Here is a 22,324-nt window from a genome sequence, read left to right as displayed (position 1 = left end):
TCTTAACTAAATGCTTAGGGAAAGAATTCTTAGCTTTCTTTCAGACTATTATGCCTAAATATGAATATATTAAATATTGGTCATTTTTTAAATTGAGAAAATGTTAATTAAAACAAGTTAAGTGTATATGTATTGTCATGTACTTATAAGCTTTAACATCTCTTTACCTTTACAGCACTTATAGCTGTATCAAGTGTTGCAACCTCGTGGTCTTTGTGGGCACCAAACATCTTGTCAACAGCAGAAATCGGGCTTCTGCAAGTGTAACAGTACGTGTCGATCTGGGACTTTTTCAGTTCCTTTTGTTCCTTCTCAGTTGCTAACTCTGATGATAATTGTTCTTGTTCTGTCCTCTCCCTACCCAACTCCTTCTGTTCAGCAGACGTACTTTGTTCTACCTCACTCACAAATTCATTTTCACTGATGTGTTCGAAGGATTCCTTTCCTTGAGATAACACATCTTCAGGTGTGGATTCTGAATATAGTTCCTCTGATAAAGTGTCTTGAACAACCATTTCATAATTCAGGGATTCAGCAAATTCATACTCATCCTGAACAGGGCTATGGCGGAGCCTGTCTTCACTTGGCTCAGGTGGGACTATTACTTTAGATTCTTGCAGTGTTTCTTGAACACAAGTTACTCCAGACGCAAATTCTTCCTCTGGGAAGGACACCTGTACTGGGACATTCAGACTGACTTCTGGACTTGCATTTTCTGCTTCATTACTCTGACTGTTTGTTTCATCTACTCTCTCCAGGACATGATGGGTGTCTTCAAATGGAATCGCATAGCTTACCTTCTGGGTAACCACTGTGACTTCTTCAGTGATGGGAACTTTTCCATGCATAGCTTCATTGTCAAGAGGCCCCACATAGCCTACTGATTCTCCTTCCCTATACATAGCTTTCTGTTCCTCTTCCAGACTCTTCTCCCCCAAAATAGTTCCAAACCTCCCCCAAATTTCCCCTTCTGCAGCTACTGGTTGGTATGAATCATCCTTACCAACTGCTTTTTCTTCCAGACCTTGGCCTTGGTCCTTTTGAGTTACAGATGTGTCATGGAGAATGTCATCTTTTAGTATATACTTCTCAAAATATATTCCTGTTCCATCATCAGTGTCAGAGTTCCTGCTTGGAAATGATGCCTCAGAATTCACACTGTCACCTTCAGAAGCTGTCTCCCCTTCCTTCTTTTTCTCCCCAACTGCTTCTTCATACAGATCCTTGTATAAAAATGCGAGTGCAGGTGGCTCCTCCAGAAGTTCAGGATTAATGGCTTTAGTGGTGGTAGGAAATATCTGGGTTCGTGACAAAACTCCTTCTTCTGCACCAAATAATGGCATCCCAGGTGCCTTTAAGTCCACATCTCTATTTATGCTCTTTGGAACATCTCTGTCAGCTGATTGCTGGATATCCAAATGCTTCCGGGTCTCTGGGTGAGATAATTTGCTGTCGTCCTTTTCCATCCCATAGAAGCTTTCATCTAACTTCAGCAAGTCATATTCATGTTCCAGGGCACTTTCCTCTGAACCTTCTGGGAAAGAGACAGTATCTTCTGTAACCTGCTTTAAGAGTTCCACTTCAACATTTAATTTCCATGGAGCTTTCTGTTTTTCTGGGTCTGGGGAGATGTTATAATCAATCAATGTATATTTTTCAAAATAATCTTCTTCACTAGGAGCTGTGGGCTGATTAAAGGTGAAATCATCAGTTTCTGAATAGGTGGGCATCTCCCCTTCTGTGTTAAAAGATGCCTTTTGTTTATTTTCTTGCAATGATATAACTTGATCAGAATCTTCTAACTTACTCTTTAATGTTTTATGGCAAGAGACTGCCTCACTATTGTCATGAAGAGATATTGTTTTAAATGAAGTCTTCTCTTTCAAATATTCTAATTTATCTTCCATTTGTTCACTTTCTTCCTGATCAACAGAAGAAATAAATGCAGAAGCATGAATATTCAATATCTCGCAGCCTTCAGAAATAATACTGAAGGCACTCTTTTGATCTTCTGAAAGTCCAGCTGCCTTGCTAGTCATTGTAAATTCTTCATCTTTTACATACGTGTCTTCAGGTTCCTTGGATATTTCTCTAGAAGAAACCATTTTATCAGCATCAATTGATGATGCATCCTTTATAAATCGAGCATAGTTGCTGCTCACTGAAGAGCTTGGTTCATTTACACGGGCATCTTCCACAGCCTCCAAGTGGTGATTTGAAGCAACAACAGATTGTTTAGTCCTTTCAGATGTTAGATCTTTAGATATTTGAATAGTATGGACTGTATGCCTATCTGGAGTCAATTCTGACCATGGCATTTCTTGTTTCTTCACTGTATCAATTTCTGGATAAGTTCTAGAAACAAGTGTTTGTGATTTCGCAGATGACAACAAAGATGGTGGGGTTTCTAAGCTCATTGTTTCATCAAAAGGATGATCTAAAATCCTTTCAGATTCTTTAGATGGAGATCCTTGTTTCATACTTTCTTTTGTGATATCTATTGAAACACCTTCTGATGGCTCTGACACTATAACCTGTTCCTTTTCTTCACTGTGACTTGCCACCTCCCTGCTTGACTTTTCCAATATCAGATTTCCTTCCTTAGGTACAGACTGCTTATCTATTTCTTCATGATAAGAAAGATCCACTGGAAGGAAAGTCTTGGTTTTTTCCACCAAAACTTTACTTTCTTCTTTTGGATGTGGTTGAGTTCCTACTGCCCTTGTGTCTCTGATTTCTGGGTGAGCCTCCAAGAGCACAGTTTCTGATTTTTCAGTAACTGATAGAGTTTTAACTAATGAAAGTGGTTGAGTTTCACCTGAAGAATGACTTAAAGAGATATCTGATTCTTCAGGCATAGACCTGGCTACATTCAAGGAATAAGGTTGAATTTCCTGCCACTTTCTTCCTTCTAAAAATGCTTGTGACTGCTTTTGTTTTTCATCTTTCTCCTCCTCCATAATTGTGTATCTTTCTTTGTGGTCTTCATTTTGAGAGACTTGCTGAAGCACAGCTGTGGTTTTTGATTCTTCCAATTTAATAGGGCTAGATCCACGTGCAATTTGTGCCTTCCCCATTTCATTATCTCTAAATTCTAATGGGGCCATAGTTTCTTGCTTTTCTGCCAGCACCTTCTTTTCTGCCAAGGAATGTGATCTGGTTTCCAAGTTACCTTTCTCCTCAGTGGGGCTAACAGACCTGAGTTTCGTTTCCTCTTCATAAATTTTCAAGGAAGCAGGTTTTTGCGTATCTTTCTTCGGTCTGTCTTTACCCAGATCAATTAAACTGCGTTCAGATTCTTCTACTGGCAAAATTATTGTCTCTGGCTTCTCTGATTCCTTCATGATATTTTTACTTGTGAAGCTAGATGAAGCTGATTTTGGCTGTTGTGGCACGTTATCCACTGCATCAAATGAAAAGCATAATGTTTCTTTTTGATCACTTCTTGGCTCTTCCTTAAGAATAGAAATATTCCATTTAGATGGAGCAGAAATTTCTGGCTTCTGGGCTCTTTTACTATCAGCGACGTGAAGAGGAACAGCATTTTGTGCTTCTTCCACCATGGATTTCTCACCCATGGGAGAATAAGATTGAATTTCAAGACGTTCCTCACCATCAGCAGAAGTAACTACCGAGTTTAAATCCATTTCTTCTGAATACGCTAGGATTTCTTTTTTCCCATAATCTTCACTAGACACCTCAAGGTTGGATTGGGGCTGTTGTAAAACTTCTACATTTGATAAAAATGTAGTTTTTTCTTTAAAGTCTTGGCTTTCACCAGATTTAACTAAAGTACCTCTGGATTTTTCAGCAGGTTTAAGTTTTGTCTCTGGTAACAGATGATCAGTTGGCGTCTTGGTTGCATTAAAGTCAGCTGGAGCTGCTCCTTCAGACTTCAGTGTCGCAGGCACTGCTTTTTCTACAGATGGACTTGGCTGAGTTTCTAAATCTTTTTCAGCAACTCTGTCATCTGGAGTCCTTGATCCAAAAAACAAACTGGACATCCATGATAAGATTCCTTTCTTTCCCTTCTCCCCAGAAAGGCCTCGCTCAACTGCCTTTGGCTGCTTAGGCAATTTTTGTGTTGCCTCAGATGGCTCTGCAGATTGAGGTTCTTCATTTTCTTGGATCGAAGAGAGGAGTTTTACTGGTGTGGGTGTTTTAACTTCAGGTGCCGGTTTCCCTCTCTCATTAACATCTAAAACCTTTGACTGAATCGTTTTTTCTTTTTCTAATGACTTCTCTCCAGGTAAAGAAGATATACTCCTGTGCGCTTCTTTTTCACTGTCCAATGCAGATTCTGCATCTTCTGCCAGGAAAGGGGCTGCTTTGGAGGGAGAGGGAATGGTTTCTGATTTGATTAGTTCCACTGATGGGCCAGACACTCCTTTCTGGAGGATTCTTTCGGAAGGTAGGTTGATTTCTTCCTGGCTGCCTTCTTTGCAAGGCCTGGACCATTCTGCGTTTGCTTTTTCCACTGTCAAACTTTCACTCCCCATGAAAGAAAAGATCTGCTTCCTCTCTGCTTCGTTTCTCTCTACACTTCCAGTTGGAACTAAAGATTTTGGTTTGGGGGCCAGCTTTGTTTCTTCCGAAGAGTAAGTTTTAGTTGATAAGGTGTCTATGTCACCACTGAAGGTACTGAGAGTAGATACTGGCTCTTGTAATGATACAGGCGATACTTCAGCAGAATGTGGCAGAACCTGCTTTTTGGTTTCACATGTGTGGTCTTTATCTGGCACAACAGTCTTAAGCTGTCCTGGCATCAAATCATTACTGCCAGAGGAACCCTGCTGCACAGATCCTGATATTCTTTCTTCATGTTGACTTGCCAGATCCCTTTCTGGCTTTTCTAGTATCCAGCTTTTATCCTTTGGAAAAATAAGGGCCTCTTTCACTTGTGTTTCTTTAACGTCTTCAGGCTCATTTGTTGTAAGTGATTTTGATTCTTCCAAAGGCAAATTCTCTTTCAGAAATAAAAATTGTTTAACTCCCAGATCTTGTTTATCTGCAAAAGATGTGCTTATATCAGGTAATTTAACAGCTTGTTCTGAATGAAGTGCTTTTCCTGGCTTCTCTTTTTCTACAAGGAGGTCAGAAGAAACAATCTTAGATGGATCTGTTATACTCTGGGGCACACGGAATGAATTTGGTTGGTCTGTTTGTTCATTTAATTTTGTTTCAATATGTCCTATCACTTGTGTCTTCAAATTTCCTGTTGACAGTAATGGGTTTATTTCCTGTTTTTCTCCCTCTTTAATGTTGGCTGAACGGTTCAATTTCTCTGATGATGGTTTTAAAGAAAAAGAAAGTGGCTGAAGCTCTTTTGGGCTGTCTCCTTCAACTAGAGGGTCCAATGCTTCCTTTGATCCTAAGCTGACTACCTTGGGAGAGAAAGATTTAAGTTCTTGAATCTGTGGTTCCTCCCTAAGGTATGATGAAACCTCTGGAATTTCAGGGTCGACTGTAGCTGACACATGACGTTCCCTGTTCTCTTCTTTTCCTTCTCCTCTACTCCTAAGTTCAGTGAGGCTCTTTTCTAAGACAGAATCCCCTGTTTTGGTTATGGGAGATTTTATGTGTTTTGTATCTATGGATCCATCTTGCCCACCTAAACTATGAATGACTTCTGACCCAGTGCTCAGTAATTCTGATACTTGGTATGGCTTGTCTTTCTTTTCAGGTTCCAAAGAGAGCTCTGCCAGAACAAGATCTTGTCTTTCTGATGGGAAATTTCCCCGCGCTGTAGAAGATGGCTCTTCTGCCTCTTTGTTCTTATCATCTCCAAGGGTTGGAGTTAAGTCTTCTGATGCTAAATTTTCCAATGCAGGAGAACTTTTTATTTCCTCATTTTTGCATTCTGGGGCTGTCTGTTTGGGTGCAGATGACATGTTTTGTGAGGAAAAAAGTTTGGTTTCTTTTTCCTTTACCTCACTACCTTCGTTGAGCAAAAGCACATGTTCAGGCCCTGACACTTCTGAGGCAGACAGAGAATTCTTTTTCTCTGGTAAAACCAGTTGTTCAGAGTCCAGGACTGTAGAAAATGAAACACCTTGTTCATTTTCCACCCTCTCTTCTTTAGTTACATCTGAATGTTGACAAGACAATGCTTTTGTTATTGGCAACCCAGGTTTAACTTCTTCAGTTTCTACCTTGGACAAAGAATGCACTGGTACAGAGGATATTCCTGCAGGTGAATCAAGTCTAATTTCTTTCTCTGCTTCTGACCAAGCTGGACGTTCAGATGTAGCCGTTTCAGTAGAAGAACTAATTTTCAGTGCTACCTTTTCTTCTTTAAGAAGTGGATGTTCATCTGTCGACGTCACCCGTGGTGGCAAATCACTTCCTAATTCACTCTTTTCTACTTTCGTTAAGACTGGATGTTCTAGAGGGGTGGTAAAAGAGAAATCTGTTGGGGTTTCTTCTTTTGCTAACTTAGTTAAGCCTGAGTCATGCTTAGTTACAGATGTTGTGGTTAATGACCAACTAGGTTCAATTTCTTTCTTTATTTCTTCCGGAAATTCTGGTGCAGGTGGTTCATGTTCAGTTCCCTTTTGCACTCCTGGTGGAGCTGAATGCAGCACTCTAGATGTATCAGTTATTTTAGAGTCATGTTTCACTTGTGTTTTCACTGCTGATAAAATCTCAGGTCCAGATAAAGATGTGTCCTTTAGAGGTGAATATGGTTTTATTACTTCAGGTTCGTTCTCTGACAACATTCTCTGTTCTAGTTCAGATGTCACAGTTGGAGCTAAATTAGGTTTCACATCCTTCTTTGGCTCATCTACCAAGTCAGGAAGAACTGAATATTTCATCCCAGACCCTAGAACATTTGGAGGCTGAGGCTCCATTTCTTGATCCCGTGATACATGTGCTGTAGCTTCTTGAGAATCAGGCACAATTTCTTCCTTACTTTTAACTTTTAACAAAGCCATCTGTTCATTTGCAGCTTTTGGAGTGAGTGAAGTTTTGAGTTCTTGTTCCTCCTTAAGTGCATGAACTGAATCAGGTGAAGCTGAATATTGAGATGAACACACAACAGGTTTGGTGTCTTCCTTTACCGTAAATGATTGTTCAGGTAAAGAAACTGGTCTTGCAGCTACTGATGAAATAGTCTGAATTTCTCCCTTATCCATTTCACTGGTTAAATATGATGGAATCAAGTCCTCAGAGTCAGGTTCTAAAAATGCTCGAGTTATCTGCTCCTGTGCCAAAATGAGATATTCAGATACAGGTCTTGAGATTGTTTGAGCATCTGGCTGAACTTCTGTGATCTCTCTTTTATTTGCTGAAGGTGGCAAACTCAAGTCTTCAGGTGCAGACAGTGAAGGGGAAGGTTTGGCTTGTTGCTTCTGTGATGAACTGAGGTGCTCAGGTACAGGTGTAGCAGCTGTTGGTGCAATGTCTTCCTCACCCGCTTCTGAAAAGCAAGAGTATCCTGAGGCAGATATTGTAGTTACCAGTGAATCATGCTCAAATTCATTTTTCTTTGTTTCTGGGATTCTATATGGTGGAATTGAAACTTGTGATGCTGAGTCTGGAGAGAAAAGTTCAACCTCAGTGTCTTCATCTGACAAAATAGTGTGTTCAGATGGTGATGTTAAACATATTGGAGAATCACATTCAAATTCTCTTTTCTCTATTTCCTGAGTTGCATAGGGTGAAAATGAGAATTCTGACACAAATGCTGAGTCTGGAGAAAAGGGTCCAATGTCTTCTTGCTCTTCTTCTGAGAAATTCGTGGGTGAGGAGACCCCTTTTAGATTTAAAGAGGATATCTGGATAATTTCTTCCTCCTGTGATTCGGGTGTTGCATATGGTGGTACTGAAACTTCAGAAGTTGCGGTGGAAGAGGGTGTGTATCGCTCAATTTCTACTGTCTTTTCTGATAGGACAGCATGTTCAGATGGAGTGGCTGAAAGTGGTGGGGACTGGCATTCAGAAGTCTGCTCAGTTGTGGATGGTAGGAGAGAGTGTTCAGACACAGAGGCCACATCTGGGGAATACAATCCAGTGTCTTCCTTCTTTTCTTCTGACAAAATCATGTGCTCAGAAACACCTTTTGATTTTAATGGGGACACATCATCAATTATTTTCTTTGGGGATTCCTGCATTGCATTTGATGGAACTGCATATTGGGAAGTCAATGTTGAATCCGGTGTGAAACACTCACTTCCTAGGTCCTCTTCTGACAGGACCGCCTGTTCCAGTGTAGCAGTTGAAAACAGTGGGGACTGGCATTCAGAAGTTTGCTCGGTTATGGATGGTGGAAGAGAGTGTTCAGATACAGAGGCCACATCTGGGGAATATGGCCCAGTGTCTTCCTTTTCTTCTGACAAAATCATGTGCTCAGAAACACCTTTTGATTTTAATGGGGACACATCATCAATTATTTTCTTTGGGGATTCCTGCATTGCATTTGATGGAACTGCATATTGGGAAGTCAATGTTGAATCTGGTGTGAAACGCTTACTTCCTAGGTCCTCTTCAGATACAACCGCCTGTTCCAGTGTAGCAGTTGAAAACAGTGGGGACTGGCATTCAGAAGTTTGCTCGGTCATGGATGGTGGAAGAGAGTGTTCAGATACAGAGGCCACATCTGGGGAATATGGCCCAGTGACTTCCTTTTCTTCTGACAAAATCATGCGCTCAGAAACATGTCTTGATTTTAATGGGGACACAACATCAATTATTTTCTTTGGGGATTCCTGCATTGCATTTGATGGAACTGCATATTGGGAACTCAATGTTGAATCCAGTGTGAAACACTCACTTCCTAGGTCCTCTTCTGACAGGACTGCCTGTTCCAGTGTAGCAGTTGAAAACAGTGGGGACTGGCATTCAGAAGTCTGCTCAGTTGTGGATGGTGGGAGAGAGTGTTCATATTCAGAGGCCACATCTGGGGAATATGGTCCTGTATCTTCCTTCTCTTCTGATAGAATCACATGCTCAGAAACACCTGTTGATTCTAATGGGGGCTTATGGTCAATTGTTTTCTTCAGTGACTCTTTTGTTGCCTGTGATTGAGTTGAATATTCAGAAGCAGATGTGGAATCTGGTGTGTAATATCCACTTTCTGAAGCCTCTTCTCCAGACAGGACCACATGTTCTGAGATAGCTGCTGAAAACAGTGGGGACTGGCATTCAGAAGTCTTCTCAGTTGTGGATGGTGAGAGAGAGCGTTCAGACGCAGAGGCCAAAGGCTCAAATTCCTCATTCTCCTCTTCTGAAAAAACTGCATGTTCAGATATACCTTTCACAGTGGATGGAGTAACTGGCTCAACATCTTGCTTCTCTGGTTCATGGTTCAAATCCTGTGGGACTGAATATTCTGATACAAAGGCAGAATCAGTAGAAACAGACTCATTTTCCTCTCTTTCTTCCTCAGATGAAGCAACATATTCAGGTGTTGATGTTTTCAGTGATGGTAAAGTGATCTCCTCTTCTTTCCGTTCCACTTCAGGGGCCAAATATGATGGGAAGGGCTTCTCAGAAATAGATGGACTTTCTGGGTATTCAAGTTCTATGATCTCTTCTTCCACTAAATTAGAATCTTCAGACTCAGGGGTAGTAGCTATTGGTAGAGAAGTTTCTATTTCTTTCTTTGATTCCTCTAATACTGCAGGTTCAGAAAGAGAAATGGATGGCTCAGGCACATTTTCTTCCTCCACTCCTTTGACATCAAGATGAGGAGGGCTCCATTTTTCAGAGACTGGTTCTGCCCTTTCTGTTGAGGTCAGGTCCACCCCTTCTGTCTCTGGGCCAAAATCCTCCTGGACGGATGCTGCCAGACCTGGTAAACCTGTTACCCGCGAAACCTTTTCTGCCTCCAATGAAATGGAATGGTCAGTAGAATACACATCTTCCTTCTTTACCTCATCCACTGAAGGTGGTGAGACTGAAGAGTCATGCTCTGATGTCACAATTTCTTGTGAATCAGGCTCAAATTCTTCCTTTGCTCTTCCCAGGAACCCGGTTGTAGATGTATCAGGTGTAAGAGGGGAAGACTTCATTTCACGGAGTTTTGTTTCATCGCCTGGTTGTTGTGGCACTAACTGTGGAGGGCTGAGCTGTGTTTCTTGTTCTGCTGTGTCATTACTTGCATAAGAGGAAACTGTGTGCTTGGTGGCAGATGTGGCCTTTAGGGGAGAATCAACGTAAATTTTCTTTTCATCTTCATGACTGAATGAGGAGGTCGAGGACTCTGATCTTTTGGAGAGTACACCTCTCCAGGGTGAAGCAAGCCCTTTTACTTTATCATCTTCTATGCTTGGGGCTACTAATTTGCCTGTTTTGGAAACTAAGTTAGAATCACGATTGCTCAAATCTGGCTCTAGACTAATGGATGCATCTTTCCCCCTCCTATAATGTATTTCTTTAATTACATAACCCTTTGGCAATGTTCCATAAAATTGTAGAGGAATTAATTCTTCTTTAACAGAATTAAACATCTTAATTTTATATTGTACTGTTCCTATGTAAACTGGCCTTAACACTAAGGGCTTGTGTTCTTTGTATATTGCCCCAGTAATAGGAGGTGTGTTTGAGGTGGTCTTCTTTTTTCTTATTTTATCATGAACGCCACTAGATGACTTCTCTTTCTGATTGTTTAGTACCTGGCTTTCTGAAATTAAAAGATTATCTTTTGTATTTGCTGGAACATCCTGAGATTCAAAAGAATTTCTCTTTTTGTTGCCTTTCCGACGCAATGATGGTGAGCCACGCTTTGACCTAGGTGTTCTTTTCCGAACCTTTTTAACTTCATCCACAATAAAGGAAACATTCCCTGGAGAAGAATTCATAGTTGACCCTTCCAGACTACATACACCAGAAGTCTGACTTTCTTCCGAGGCCCAAGGAGTAGAAGACCTGCTTGAATTGGTCTCCCAGGTTATTCCACTATCTTCCCGTTGAACTGTCACCATGGAAAAGGAGGGGTCATTTATGATACACTTCTGCTTGGTCTTGCCCTCTTCATCCTGGTCTGATAATCTAAAGTAAGTAATAATACTATTAATAATCACATGTATATTAATAATAAATAATAATATTAATTACATATAGAAATAAGTAAATATCCTATTCTTACTAGGTGGATGGGCTAATGTGAAATTAAAGTATACAGATAAGTATTGCCATCTATATAAAAAATAAGGAGGTATACAAAATAAAATTTAAAACTCTAAGTCAGAATATGAAATATAATAACACATTTCAGGCTGGAATGATTCAGTTCACCACCTACCCTTATCAGGATTGCCCCCCTGACCTCCTGGGCTTACCCAGTCACTCAGGCTCACTCTTTGGGCGCAAGGACCTTCAAAATGGCACTTGCATCTGTGTCCTTTCTGTTACTACTACGACCACCCTGACCTTTATCATGTCATCCCTAGATTATTTCATTAGCTTCCTAACTGGTCAGCTGGTATAATGTTTACCTCTTACCCTCCCCATCCTCACCCTACCCTACTCCTCTTTCCACACCAACTTCACTAAAAATTTTCATCATCACACTGCTTGCTCAAAAGATATCAGTAGAGGGGGACCTGGGTGGCTCAGTCAATTAAGTGTCCAACTCTTGATTTCAGCTCAGGTCATGATCTCACAGTGTGTGGATTCAAGCCCCACGTTGGGCTCTGCAATGATCATGCGGAGCCTGCTTGGATTCTCTCTCTCTCTCTCTCTCTCTCTCCCTCTCTCTGCCTGTGCTTGCTCTCTCATGCCCTCTCTCTCTGTCTCTCAACTCTCTCTCTCTCTAAAAATAAATACATAAACTTTAAAAATATCAGTAAATTCCTCAGTAAATTTTTTTCTACCTGTAGAAAAAAAATTCAAAATACTTAACTCTTTGATCCCTAGCTGACATTATTTCCAAGTACCAACTGTTACCTTATTCATACCTGGTACATTTCTGTTTTAACTATATAATTTCCTGTCCAGTTAATATATTGTGTGGACACTGAGTATGAGCCATACAGGGAAAATATAGAGATACCCTAAAAAAACAGCCTGTGGGCGGCACTTTCCTCATCTGTGAGCCAGGGATCATAATAGAACCTACCTCTCGGGGCTGCTGTGAGGATTAAATTAGTTAATACACACGAAATGCTCAGGAAAAGTGCCTGGCATATAGTTAGTGCTCACTAAACACTATCTGTAATTAAGGCTTCTACACAATCATTGGACTAGAGACCTAGGGAGCCTTGGCAAGGTCATTTTCAACTGCTACAGGTGTTTGAAAAGGTGATCTCTTTGAACTGCTCTCATGTGTCTCAAGACACAACTGGCTTTGGCTGCCCCTTCAATTGCCATTGGGCCCCTATCTCAGAGTCTGCAGTACTTTTCTCTGAAATTTTCTTATACCTTTTCCTTTCTGGTGCTCATGTTGTTCCTCCACTTAAATTCTCACTCTACCTTTTCTGCACACCTAAATTCTATCTCTTCTTCAAGGCTTATTTTAAAAACCTCCAGTGTTACTATTCCTGATCAATTCAGTGATCCTGTTTGCCAATACTTCATAAACATTAAGTTCAAGATTAAAACTCCAAGGGTTATATCCTTCTAGGAATATGGCTATAATTTGAGATAAACACAAACTACTGACTGACATATGCCTTTCTACAACAATAAAAACAAAACCAAAAACCTTTCTATACAAAAAGCCACTAAGTACAAGTATTAAATTGCGTCACTTTTTGAAAACATACACAGTTAGAATTTAGGTCCCTTACTAATAATTTTTAATCATCAGTCACTGCTTATGCCAGTGGTTCTTAACTCTGGATATATTTGAGAGTCACCTGTAGGAAGTTTTTTAAAAATACTGATGCCATCCTATACCCCTCCCGGCAGAGACTCTGATTTGACTTTACTAGGGTAGGGTCTCAGTTTTTCTGTGTTTTTAGGTTTTAAAAGCTTCCAAGTGACACCAGTCTAAAGCAGAGTTAAAAATCACCAGCCTACACAATCCTAACTATGAAATTTAAATAGTACATGCCTTTCTCACTTACTTCGAACACTTCCTAATTTGTTAGGTGAGGCTGAGGGCCAAGACCATAAATTCTTGCTGTTGCATTCTACCCCCCTTTCTTAAACCTCAGAGTTTCCCCAACAGTCTGCAGCAAAGGGTGTATGGACCACTGAGATCCTGATTTCCCTAACTCTCATCACAGCTAGGCAGAACCCCTGCCCTGCTGGTCTTCAACAGCAAGAAGATTCATCCATTCATCCATTCATCCCAGTGCACTGTAAGTAATTTCACTCCCTATATATGCCATGAGTGCAAAGGGCTGGAAAGCAGTGGAAGAACTACTTTCTCCATTTCCTTGGCAACTCTTCTCTCACTTATTTGCTTTGGTATAAAACCACTGAACTTAATTAGGAATTAACACTCTATCTTGGTTTTGGATTGAATCTTATTTTAAAATTTTTTTTTCAGGCTATTTACATACCTAATTAAAGTTATTCCTCAGAATTTTCAATTCCTTCTACCCCTTCTCCCTTTAGCTTTAAGAGAAGCAGGATGAAATTAAAAATTAAGGTTATGACATGCATCTGAGAAGTCAGCATTTTGAGACCCCATGACTATAGTAGTATTATAAAACCAATTATAAATTCAATTTAGAGTTAATTATTGATTGTAAATTTAATGTACTCAACTGGAGAAATTTTCATTACTAGCGAGGATGAGTTCACGGGTGCTTAGCAGAATACCCAAATGGTGATCCTAAGAAGACAGAGCCCTACTGAGGTGAGTTCATTCATTCATTCATTTCTCACTTAACAAACTTTCGTTGGGTTTAAATACTAGGAATACAAATATAAAGACACAGAATCTTCTCTCAAGAAATTAAAAATCTAATAGGGAGACAGAACTAAACATGTTAACACAGTGTGATTAGTATTATTCTAGAAGACATGCAAGATATAATGACAATATAAAGAAGAGAAGACTTTACAAAGGAAAGATACTTGAGTTGGATTTTGAAGAATAAATAGGAGTTTGCCAAATGGATGAGGAGTGGAGGTGGTGTGAGGATGGAGAGGTTATTCCAGGAAAATGTCACAGAATATGCAAAATGTACATATGAATAAATCAGCCTGGCTCACTGAAAAACCCAAAGTATTTTGGGATGTCTGGATTTTTGGAGAGACGCAAAGGAATAGAAGAATGACAGAGCCAACAGGAATCAGAGAATGACTATATTAGCATGTGTAAAGCCAAAGCCCAAGTATTCACATTACACTCAGTCTAAAAAAATAATTTCCCTTAATAGAAGATAAATGGTCTGCATAGAGTTCAGAAATATATTTCTTGTTCAGGAACACAAGTGTTCTCATCTATGCAAAAATGTATACATCATCTTCTCATAGTTAATGGACATTGGCTATGAACATCATCTCATTCATTCTCCTCTGATTCTCACAACGTTCTCATTATTACCTGGCTTCCCATGTAGAAGACCGACACATCTCGATGACCTGTGTATGTAGCTCACTTACTTGTTACATTGAGCAAGGAGAAGGTTTACCAGGTCTGAGTTAGATCAAGAAAAATATACTTGAGGCCAGAGCTGAATGCCACAGTCTCCTCCTTCCTTTTGATAAGCTTTATCTGATTAAGGAAGTTTCCTTCTATTCCCATTTGTTAAGAGGTTTTTTTAAACAATGAATGAATGTTACATTTTATTAAGCAATTTTTTATACAGCTATGGAGATGACCATATCTTTTATTCTATTAATGTAAGGAATTATAATGATTGATTTCCAGATGTCAAGCCAACCTTGAATTCCTGAAATGATGACATGTGTTTGTGATGTATTATACTTTTTATATAATATTGGATTTTGTTTACTAATACTTCGTTTAGGAATTTTATTCCTGTGTTCATGAATAAGTGACCTGTAATCTCTTTTCTTACAGTGTGCTTGTCAGGTTTTCATATCAAGATTGTGCTGCCTCAAAAAACAAATTAGGAAATGTTCTCTCTTTCAGTATTCTCTGGAAAAATTTGTGGAAGATGGTATTATTTCTCCCTTGAGCATTTGGTAGAATTTATTGGTGAAGTCATCAGGGCCTGAAATCTTCTTTGTGGTAAGGTTTTTAATTAATAATTTATTTAATAGTTTGTATCTACCTGGAATTTCTGTTTATTTTTGTGTCCATTTTAGTAGGTTGTATTTTTCTAAGAATTGGCCTATGAACCTAAATTTTAAAAAGTCATTGGAGTTAAATTATTCATAACGGGGCACCTGGATGGCTGAGTCAGTTAAGTGTCTTGCCTTTGGGGCTCAGGTCATGATCTCACAGTTCGTGAGTTAGAGCACCACGTCGTGCTCTGTGCTGTCAGTGCAGAGCCTGCTTGGGATTCTCTCTTTCCTTCTCTCTGCACCCCTCTTCTCTCTCTCTCTCAAGAATAGATAAATAAACCTTAAAAAATAAAAAAATAAAATGTCATCCATTTTTTTTCATTACTGATATTGGTTATTTCTATCTTCTCTCTTTTTTTTTTCTTTATAAGAACAGCCAGAGGTTATTACTTAGTAATCTTTTTAAATAAAGTTTGGTTTTATTGATGTTTCCTATCTCATAAATGTCTGCTTTTTATTATTTCCTTTCTTTAACTTTTTTTTCTTTTTTTTTTTTTTTTTTTTTTTTTTTTTTTTTTTTTTTTTCAACGTTTATTTATTTTTCGGACAGAGAGAGACAGAGCATGAACGGGGGAGGGCCACAGAGAGAGGGAGACACAGAATCGGAAACAGGCTCCAGGCTCTGAGCCATCAGCCCAGAGCCCGACGCGGGGCTCGAACTCACGGACCGCGAGATCGTGACCTGGCTGAAGCCGGACGCTTAACCGACTTCGCCACCCAGGCGCCCCTTTAACTTTTTTTTTCTAATGTATTAACTGAAGGCTGTGTATTTCTCTTTCAAAAACGGTTTTGATGTATCACATAAAAGATTGTATATATATTTTCATTATTATTAATCTCAAAATATTTTTGAATTTCCACTGTGATTTCTAATCTGACACAGTGATTATTTTAAAACATATTTCTCAATTTCAAAATACAAGGGGATTTCCTAGTTATTTTCTTGTTAGTGCTTTCTTTGCATTGCAGCCAAAGAATTTATTTTATATTAAGTTACACTTTAAAATTTGTTAAGAATTGTTTTATGGATATTTGGCCAAATTTTTGGGGTGGTTTTGTTTTTAATATTTGTGTGTTCTTGAAAAATGCATGTGTCCTGCAGTCTTTCAGCAACATTTTATATTGGTCCAGTAAGTATGACTTATTCATTGTCTTATTCAAATTTTTTATCTTTAGTGATGTTTTGTCTGTTTTTTTTCTATTAGCTGAGAGAGATCTATTAAAATTTTATATTATAATTATGAATTTGTCTCTCTTTGTAGTTTATCAATATCTGATTTATATATTTAAAGCTATGTTATTAGATACAAATAAATTTAGAATAGTTATATCTTTCTGGAAATAGTAACTTTGAATCATAATGAAATGTTCCCTTTATCTGTAAATGATGATTTTTGCCTAGGGATGCTGTGATACTAATATAGTTGTACTTAGATATTAATAAAACTATACCAGCTTGGTTTTGATTAATTTTTACATGGTATATCTTTTTGCATTTTTACTTTTAGCCTTCCTATATCCTTATATTTTAGATGTGTCTCTTACCAGTAGCTCAAAGATTTTTTTTTAAATAAACTCTGACAATTTAAATGCAGCACTTAGTTCATTTAAACTTACTATAATTACCAACATAATTATCATATATTTGGGGTTAAGTCTTCTTTGTTTTCTATTTGCACTACCTATTCAATGTCCCTTTTTCTCTCCTTTCTTGCCTTATTTTCCTTTGAATATTTATTATTATTCCATTTTCCCTCTCTATCAGCTTGGCAGTTACATTTTACTATTCTTTTAGTGATTACCCTAGAGATTATAACATGCATCCTTGACTCATTAATGCCTAACACAAATTGGTATTTCTGTTTTGTCCAAAACAACACAAAGACTATAAACCAATTGAATTTCAATTTACATGCTATTGTAATTATATTTTAATTCTATAAATGTTTTTAAATCCTGTGTACATACTTTACTATTATTTTAATTTGTTTATTTATTTGAGTGAGAGAGAGCACAAGCAGGGAAGGGGCAGAGAGAAGGAGAGAAAGAATCCCAAGCAGGCTCTGTGCCATTAGCACAGAGCCAGATGCAGGCCTCAAACTCACAAACTGTGAGATCATGACCTGAGGTGAGATCAAGAATCAGATGTTCAACCAACTGTGCCACCCAGGAGCCCCTGCTTTATTATTATTTTAAAAGGTCGGTATTCATTTAGATTTACCTAGATACTGAATCTTTTTATTGTGTTTCATTCCTTTCTGCACCCCAAAATTCCATCTGGAATTACTTTCCTCCTCCCTGAAGAATTCCATTTAATATTTCCTTTAGTGTGAACCTGCTGGTGATAAATTCTCTTTATTCTTTTTTTTTTTTTTTTTTAAGTCTTTTACACTTCCATTCTTGAAGAATATTTTTTTAGGGCATAAAATTCTAGATTGGCAGGTATTTTCTCTCAATACTTTAAAAATAGCATTCCACTGTCTTCTATCTTCCATTGTTTCATTGATAAATCAACTGTTAATGTAACTGCTTTTCTGAAGGTATTCTAGAGTACTTCTCCCTATCATCACTCTGCTATTTTTAGGATCTTGTTGTTGTCTTTAGTTTTCAGAAGTTTTACTATCTTGTGCTTAGGAATCTTATCCTACTTGGAGTTTTTATGGCTTCTTGAATCTGTATATTGATGTCTTTCACCATTTTTGAGAAATTCTTAGCCATATTCTGTTCAAATATTACTTCTGTCCCTTGTCTCTCCTTTTTCTAATATTCCAATTTTTCATATATTACAATTTCTCATTGTGTCTTACCTGTGCTTCATTTGAATGTTTCTTTTACTCTATCATTCAGTACATTCATTCTGTCTTCAGCTATGTCTAAACTGCTACTAAAATCATCAAATATTTCGTTGTTATTGTATTTTTCACTTCTAGGGTTTCCATTCTTTTGTTTCCAGTCCTCTGACAAAGTTCTCAATCTTGTCTTTTATTTCCATGTCCACCTCTCCCTATAAATAAGTTAAGCATTACATAAGCATCACCCTCCCCCAGGAGCCCTTGTCTTCCTATAGCAGTCCAGCCAATGCCCTGAATAAGTAAGAATTTCTGTGGGATAAGTACTTGAAGGATTTGTGTATTCTGCTACTTCTCCATCTCTTTAAATTTTTCCCAATAAACCCTAATTTATATTTTCATTGTGTGACATACTAACCCCTTTGTATAGTGAGGAGGGGATATGATACCCCCTGAATTGTGTTTTGGTATGCTTGCTGGTAATATTCTCATATCTTGTTGTTAAATTGATGTATTTTCTAAATTTATTTTGTGTGTGTGAGTTGTATTAGTATAAATCAGTTCTCAAGAGATAAATTTTATTAAATGTGCTGGAAAAATCTAACTTCTAAAGTTCCAAAATGAAGGATAAAATTCTGGAATATGACCATATCAAAAAAATTCTTGTGTTCACAATTTAGCAGTGATCACCCTCCTTAGATATACCCTGTCTCTTCATTTCTACACTTTAGCTGAAAGAGAGACTAGTAACTTATTGAAAATTAAATTATTGGTCATGAATGGAAAGAGCCTTGTGGTTTTATAACATTTTTCATTTTACAAGTGAGAAAAACCAAAGAAAGGAAATACACATATATCCAAATTGAAAATTTTAAAGAGGAAAATGGCTAACCATTGAAGTAGAACTAACAAAATAATGATTTCCCTTATTCCATTATCATCTTTGTTTTAATTGGTGCTTTTATTTTTACTTAAAGACAAAAGAACTATACTTCTAAAGAAGTGAAACAGGTCCTCAAACTTTTTACCTGAAGGCTAAGATTTATAACTATTATATTTTGTTTTTATCAAGCTGAAGATTAATTTCTAGGAACTAGCAGTACCTTCTTCTGACCAACAACTAAAGTGACATTCCTTATGGGAATATAATTATGAGAAATACCTCAGATTTTCATAATGACTTATTCCACTCTCAAGGAATCACAGTGCACTAATAATGTTTCAAACAAAGAAAGGTAATGGATAGGATTTTTTCCCTACTATACTTGTTAGAGCACATTAAGTATCAACTGTTATAACATAGTAAAAAATTCACATGTGATCTTGCTTATATTGCAAACTCTGAAAAACATGTTTTTGAAGTATAAAATATCAAGCAGGCTTGTAATATTCTAATACAAATTGTTAGTATTTAAAAAAATTTTTTTTTCAACGTTTATTTATTTTTGGGACAGAGAGAGACAGAGCATGAACGGGGGAGGGGCAGAGAGAGAGGGAGACACAGAATCGGAAACAGGCTCCAGGCTCCGAGCCATCAGCCCAGAGCCCGACGCGGGGCTCGAACTCCCAGACCGCGAGATCGTGACCTGGCTGAAGTCGGACGCTTAACCGGCTGCGTCACCCAGGCGCCCCCCAAATTGTTAGTATTTTATATGGGCCTTAAAAAAAGACGCGTAGAACATATTCACTAATGCTACAATTAATATTTTCAACAAAAATTAATTGAATACCCATTTCCTTAGCAGAAAATTAATCACATGCATTGTTGAACGAAAGTAATATAAAATAGCTTAGGTTAAGAGGAGCTTATAAGCTATATGGCAGTTAAGAAAAAAAATGTATGAAACCATGAATGAAAAAATTATTATACAGGTTTATCATGCCCTAATATAAAGTCCTCAGTTTGTAGGTATCCTAAAGACCACTCAAGTTCATTGTGGATGAGAAGAATAAGTATCTTATTTTCACAATGACCAGACACTTCATAAGCATGGAAGTTTGGGCCCTCTACTACTTGAAACCCATTTATCTCTCTGCCTTTATCTTTCACTCTTCTTCACGAACCCTGTGCTCCAGCCAAACATTAACCTTAGCCCACAAGGCTTTGCTTATATCCTTGTCTTTACTTGGAGTGAATCATCTCTGTACATCCAAACTTTACACTTTTCAGAGACCAGCTCATGTATCAACTTCTCCACATAGCTGTCAATGATTCTGTGAGCCAAAAGTAATTTTCCTCCTCTGAACTTCTGGAATCTTCATATAATCTTCTATGGTATTTGCCACCCTACACCAGAATTATTTTTACATATTTCTTAGCTATTCTACAAGGCTGTGAACTACCTATGAACAGGAATGCTGTCTTTTATGACCTCTCCTCTTGTGAAGTCTTTCCAAAACATTCACTTTTGTTTTCAGAAGAATAGCTCTTTTACTCTTGCACTCGGTTTCATCAGCTTAAGTAATATTTAATTAAATCATGTTATAACAATAACAAGTACAACTAGTATTAAAAGGTTTGGGAATACTCAAAACTGACCCTTAGTAACAATGCTACTCAAAATGATGGGTATTATTAGACAGTAGCCTACTATAAAGAGTGGTTAGCTTGCCTTGGGCATCAGCCTGTTTTAAAGATTAACTAGGGGCCTTTGGTTACTCTAGTCAATTAAGTTTAGTGGAAAATAATTAAGAGAGCTTATATTACTCTTTCTGTACATTTCTAATATCCATTTATACCCATGGAATTTATGTTTCAGATGAATTTCCAAACTGTAAAATTTCTTCAATCATTGTTGACTTTTAACTGATTTCAGATTGAAGCCCAAAATCCAGATTCACTTATTCAACAAGTATTTACTGAGCTCCAACTATGTAGTAGGCACTGGGTTAGGCATGATTTTTTACAGCAAGATGATCATTTGGTGCAAATTTTCTAAAAGATCTTTACAGTTCACTTCAAATTAACCAATTTTGTCTGAGCTATAGATTTATGGTAGAACTGAAAATTAATTTTTCCTTATTGTAGTCTTCTGAAATCTAAGATGTATTTGGGTGTTGCTACTGGAGGCAGCTCCAGAGTAAAGTGAATCAGGTGCTTGCCTAAGCCCTCACCTCTACAAGAGCATTGCCAGACACAATCAACATTCTCCCAGCCTAGTTTCAGAACACTCGGTTGTGTGGGAACATTTTTCTGCTTCATCTATACAAGGGATTATGGATAAACTGTGCAGTATAAAGATTCACACCTTTTTAGATTTTTTAAAGGAGTTTTTTTTAATCTACAAAATCTCACAGAATACACCACAGCAATTTATTTAAATTATTAACCGAGACACTCATTGCTCATTCCAGGTATCTCTTTCCATGTGGAAGAACATCTATTATGTAACAGTCTTTCCTGGCTTAGCTTCCCTCTATCACTGTTTCCTATTTTACTTTGTTCCTTGTGCTGTTAAGTATATAGAACAGGCCCTCCTGTGGAGAGGCCTGTAGTCCTTCAGAATTCATGACTGAGTACATAAAACTGTTTATTTCTGAGATTTGGTATTAGAAAGCACATTGTTATCCTATATTTAAGCCACATTCTCTGATATTAGCAGCTTTATCAGTAATAAGGTTGACATTTTCATCTCTATTTGCCATTCCTTTGATTTATTTATCAGTTGTTTCAGAATTTAGGCAAAGGATAGAGGATATTGTGTAATAATCTACTTGTGAAAGCCCAATATACACAAATGGCCACAAGAATAGCAGTGGGCAAAGCCTAAAGGACATCACTTGACAGCAAGAACAGTTACGAAAGCTAACCTATGTGCTTGTGAGTATCCACCATAAACTGATATGTGAACCAATCAGACCAAGAGAAATCCGCCAGGCAGAACTCAGTAATGCCCTGTCCATGTGTAGGTTTCTTTCACACGCACACAGACCTGTGCACATCTTCATCTGCACTAGTTTTCAGAAGTCCAGAATTACAATGGTTGTTATGATGCATTGTAAGCAATGTAGACCAATTTTAAAAGTGCATTACCCATGGTCAGTGATAAATAATATTATATCCATGGCAAAAATGTTTGTGAGAATAAGGTTGACAATTTGAGTCAGATTGTGCAAAAAAGATAAAAGTTAGTATTCTTTAATGCCTCAGGCTACTTTAGCCTCAGGCCATGTCAATTCTTAGGCTGGTCCTCAAGTGATCTGCTGATGGATTCTAGTGCCTGCTCTGACACTCACCCAGTGTCTGATTTTTCGCATGTGAACAAAACAAAGTTCCTGCTCTCATGTTGCTTAAATTCTAGTAGAGGGGAAGACAGAAAACAAAGCAAACATACAAATGTTTGGTAATGGTAAGGGCTGTGAATAAAATAAAACAAAAAATTAGA

At 37.9% G+C, this 22,324-nt stretch overlaps 1 protein-coding gene across 1 annotated transcript in view; it reads right to left on the bottom strand.

The window, feature by feature from the left end:
* Nucleotides 1-22,324, bottom strand: part of CMYA5 (cardiomyopathy associated 5) — a 91,686-nt gene that overhangs the window by 47,740 nt on the left and 21,622 nt on the right. The window contains exon 2 of the mRNA XM_030323713.1: nt 168-10,992. Within this exon, the coding sequence (XP_030179573.1) occupies nt 168-10,992 (10,825 nt within the window). The remainder of the gene's footprint in view (nt 1-167; nt 10,993-22,324) is intronic.

The sequence above is a fragment of the Lynx canadensis genome, chromosome A1, assembly GCF_007474595.2.
Source record: "Lynx canadensis isolate LIC74 chromosome A1, mLynCan4.pri.v2, whole genome shotgun sequence".
NCBI lineage: Eukaryota > Metazoa > Chordata > Mammalia > Carnivora > Felidae > Lynx > Lynx canadensis.
This window is presented reverse-complemented; position numbering and strand designations above follow the sequence as displayed.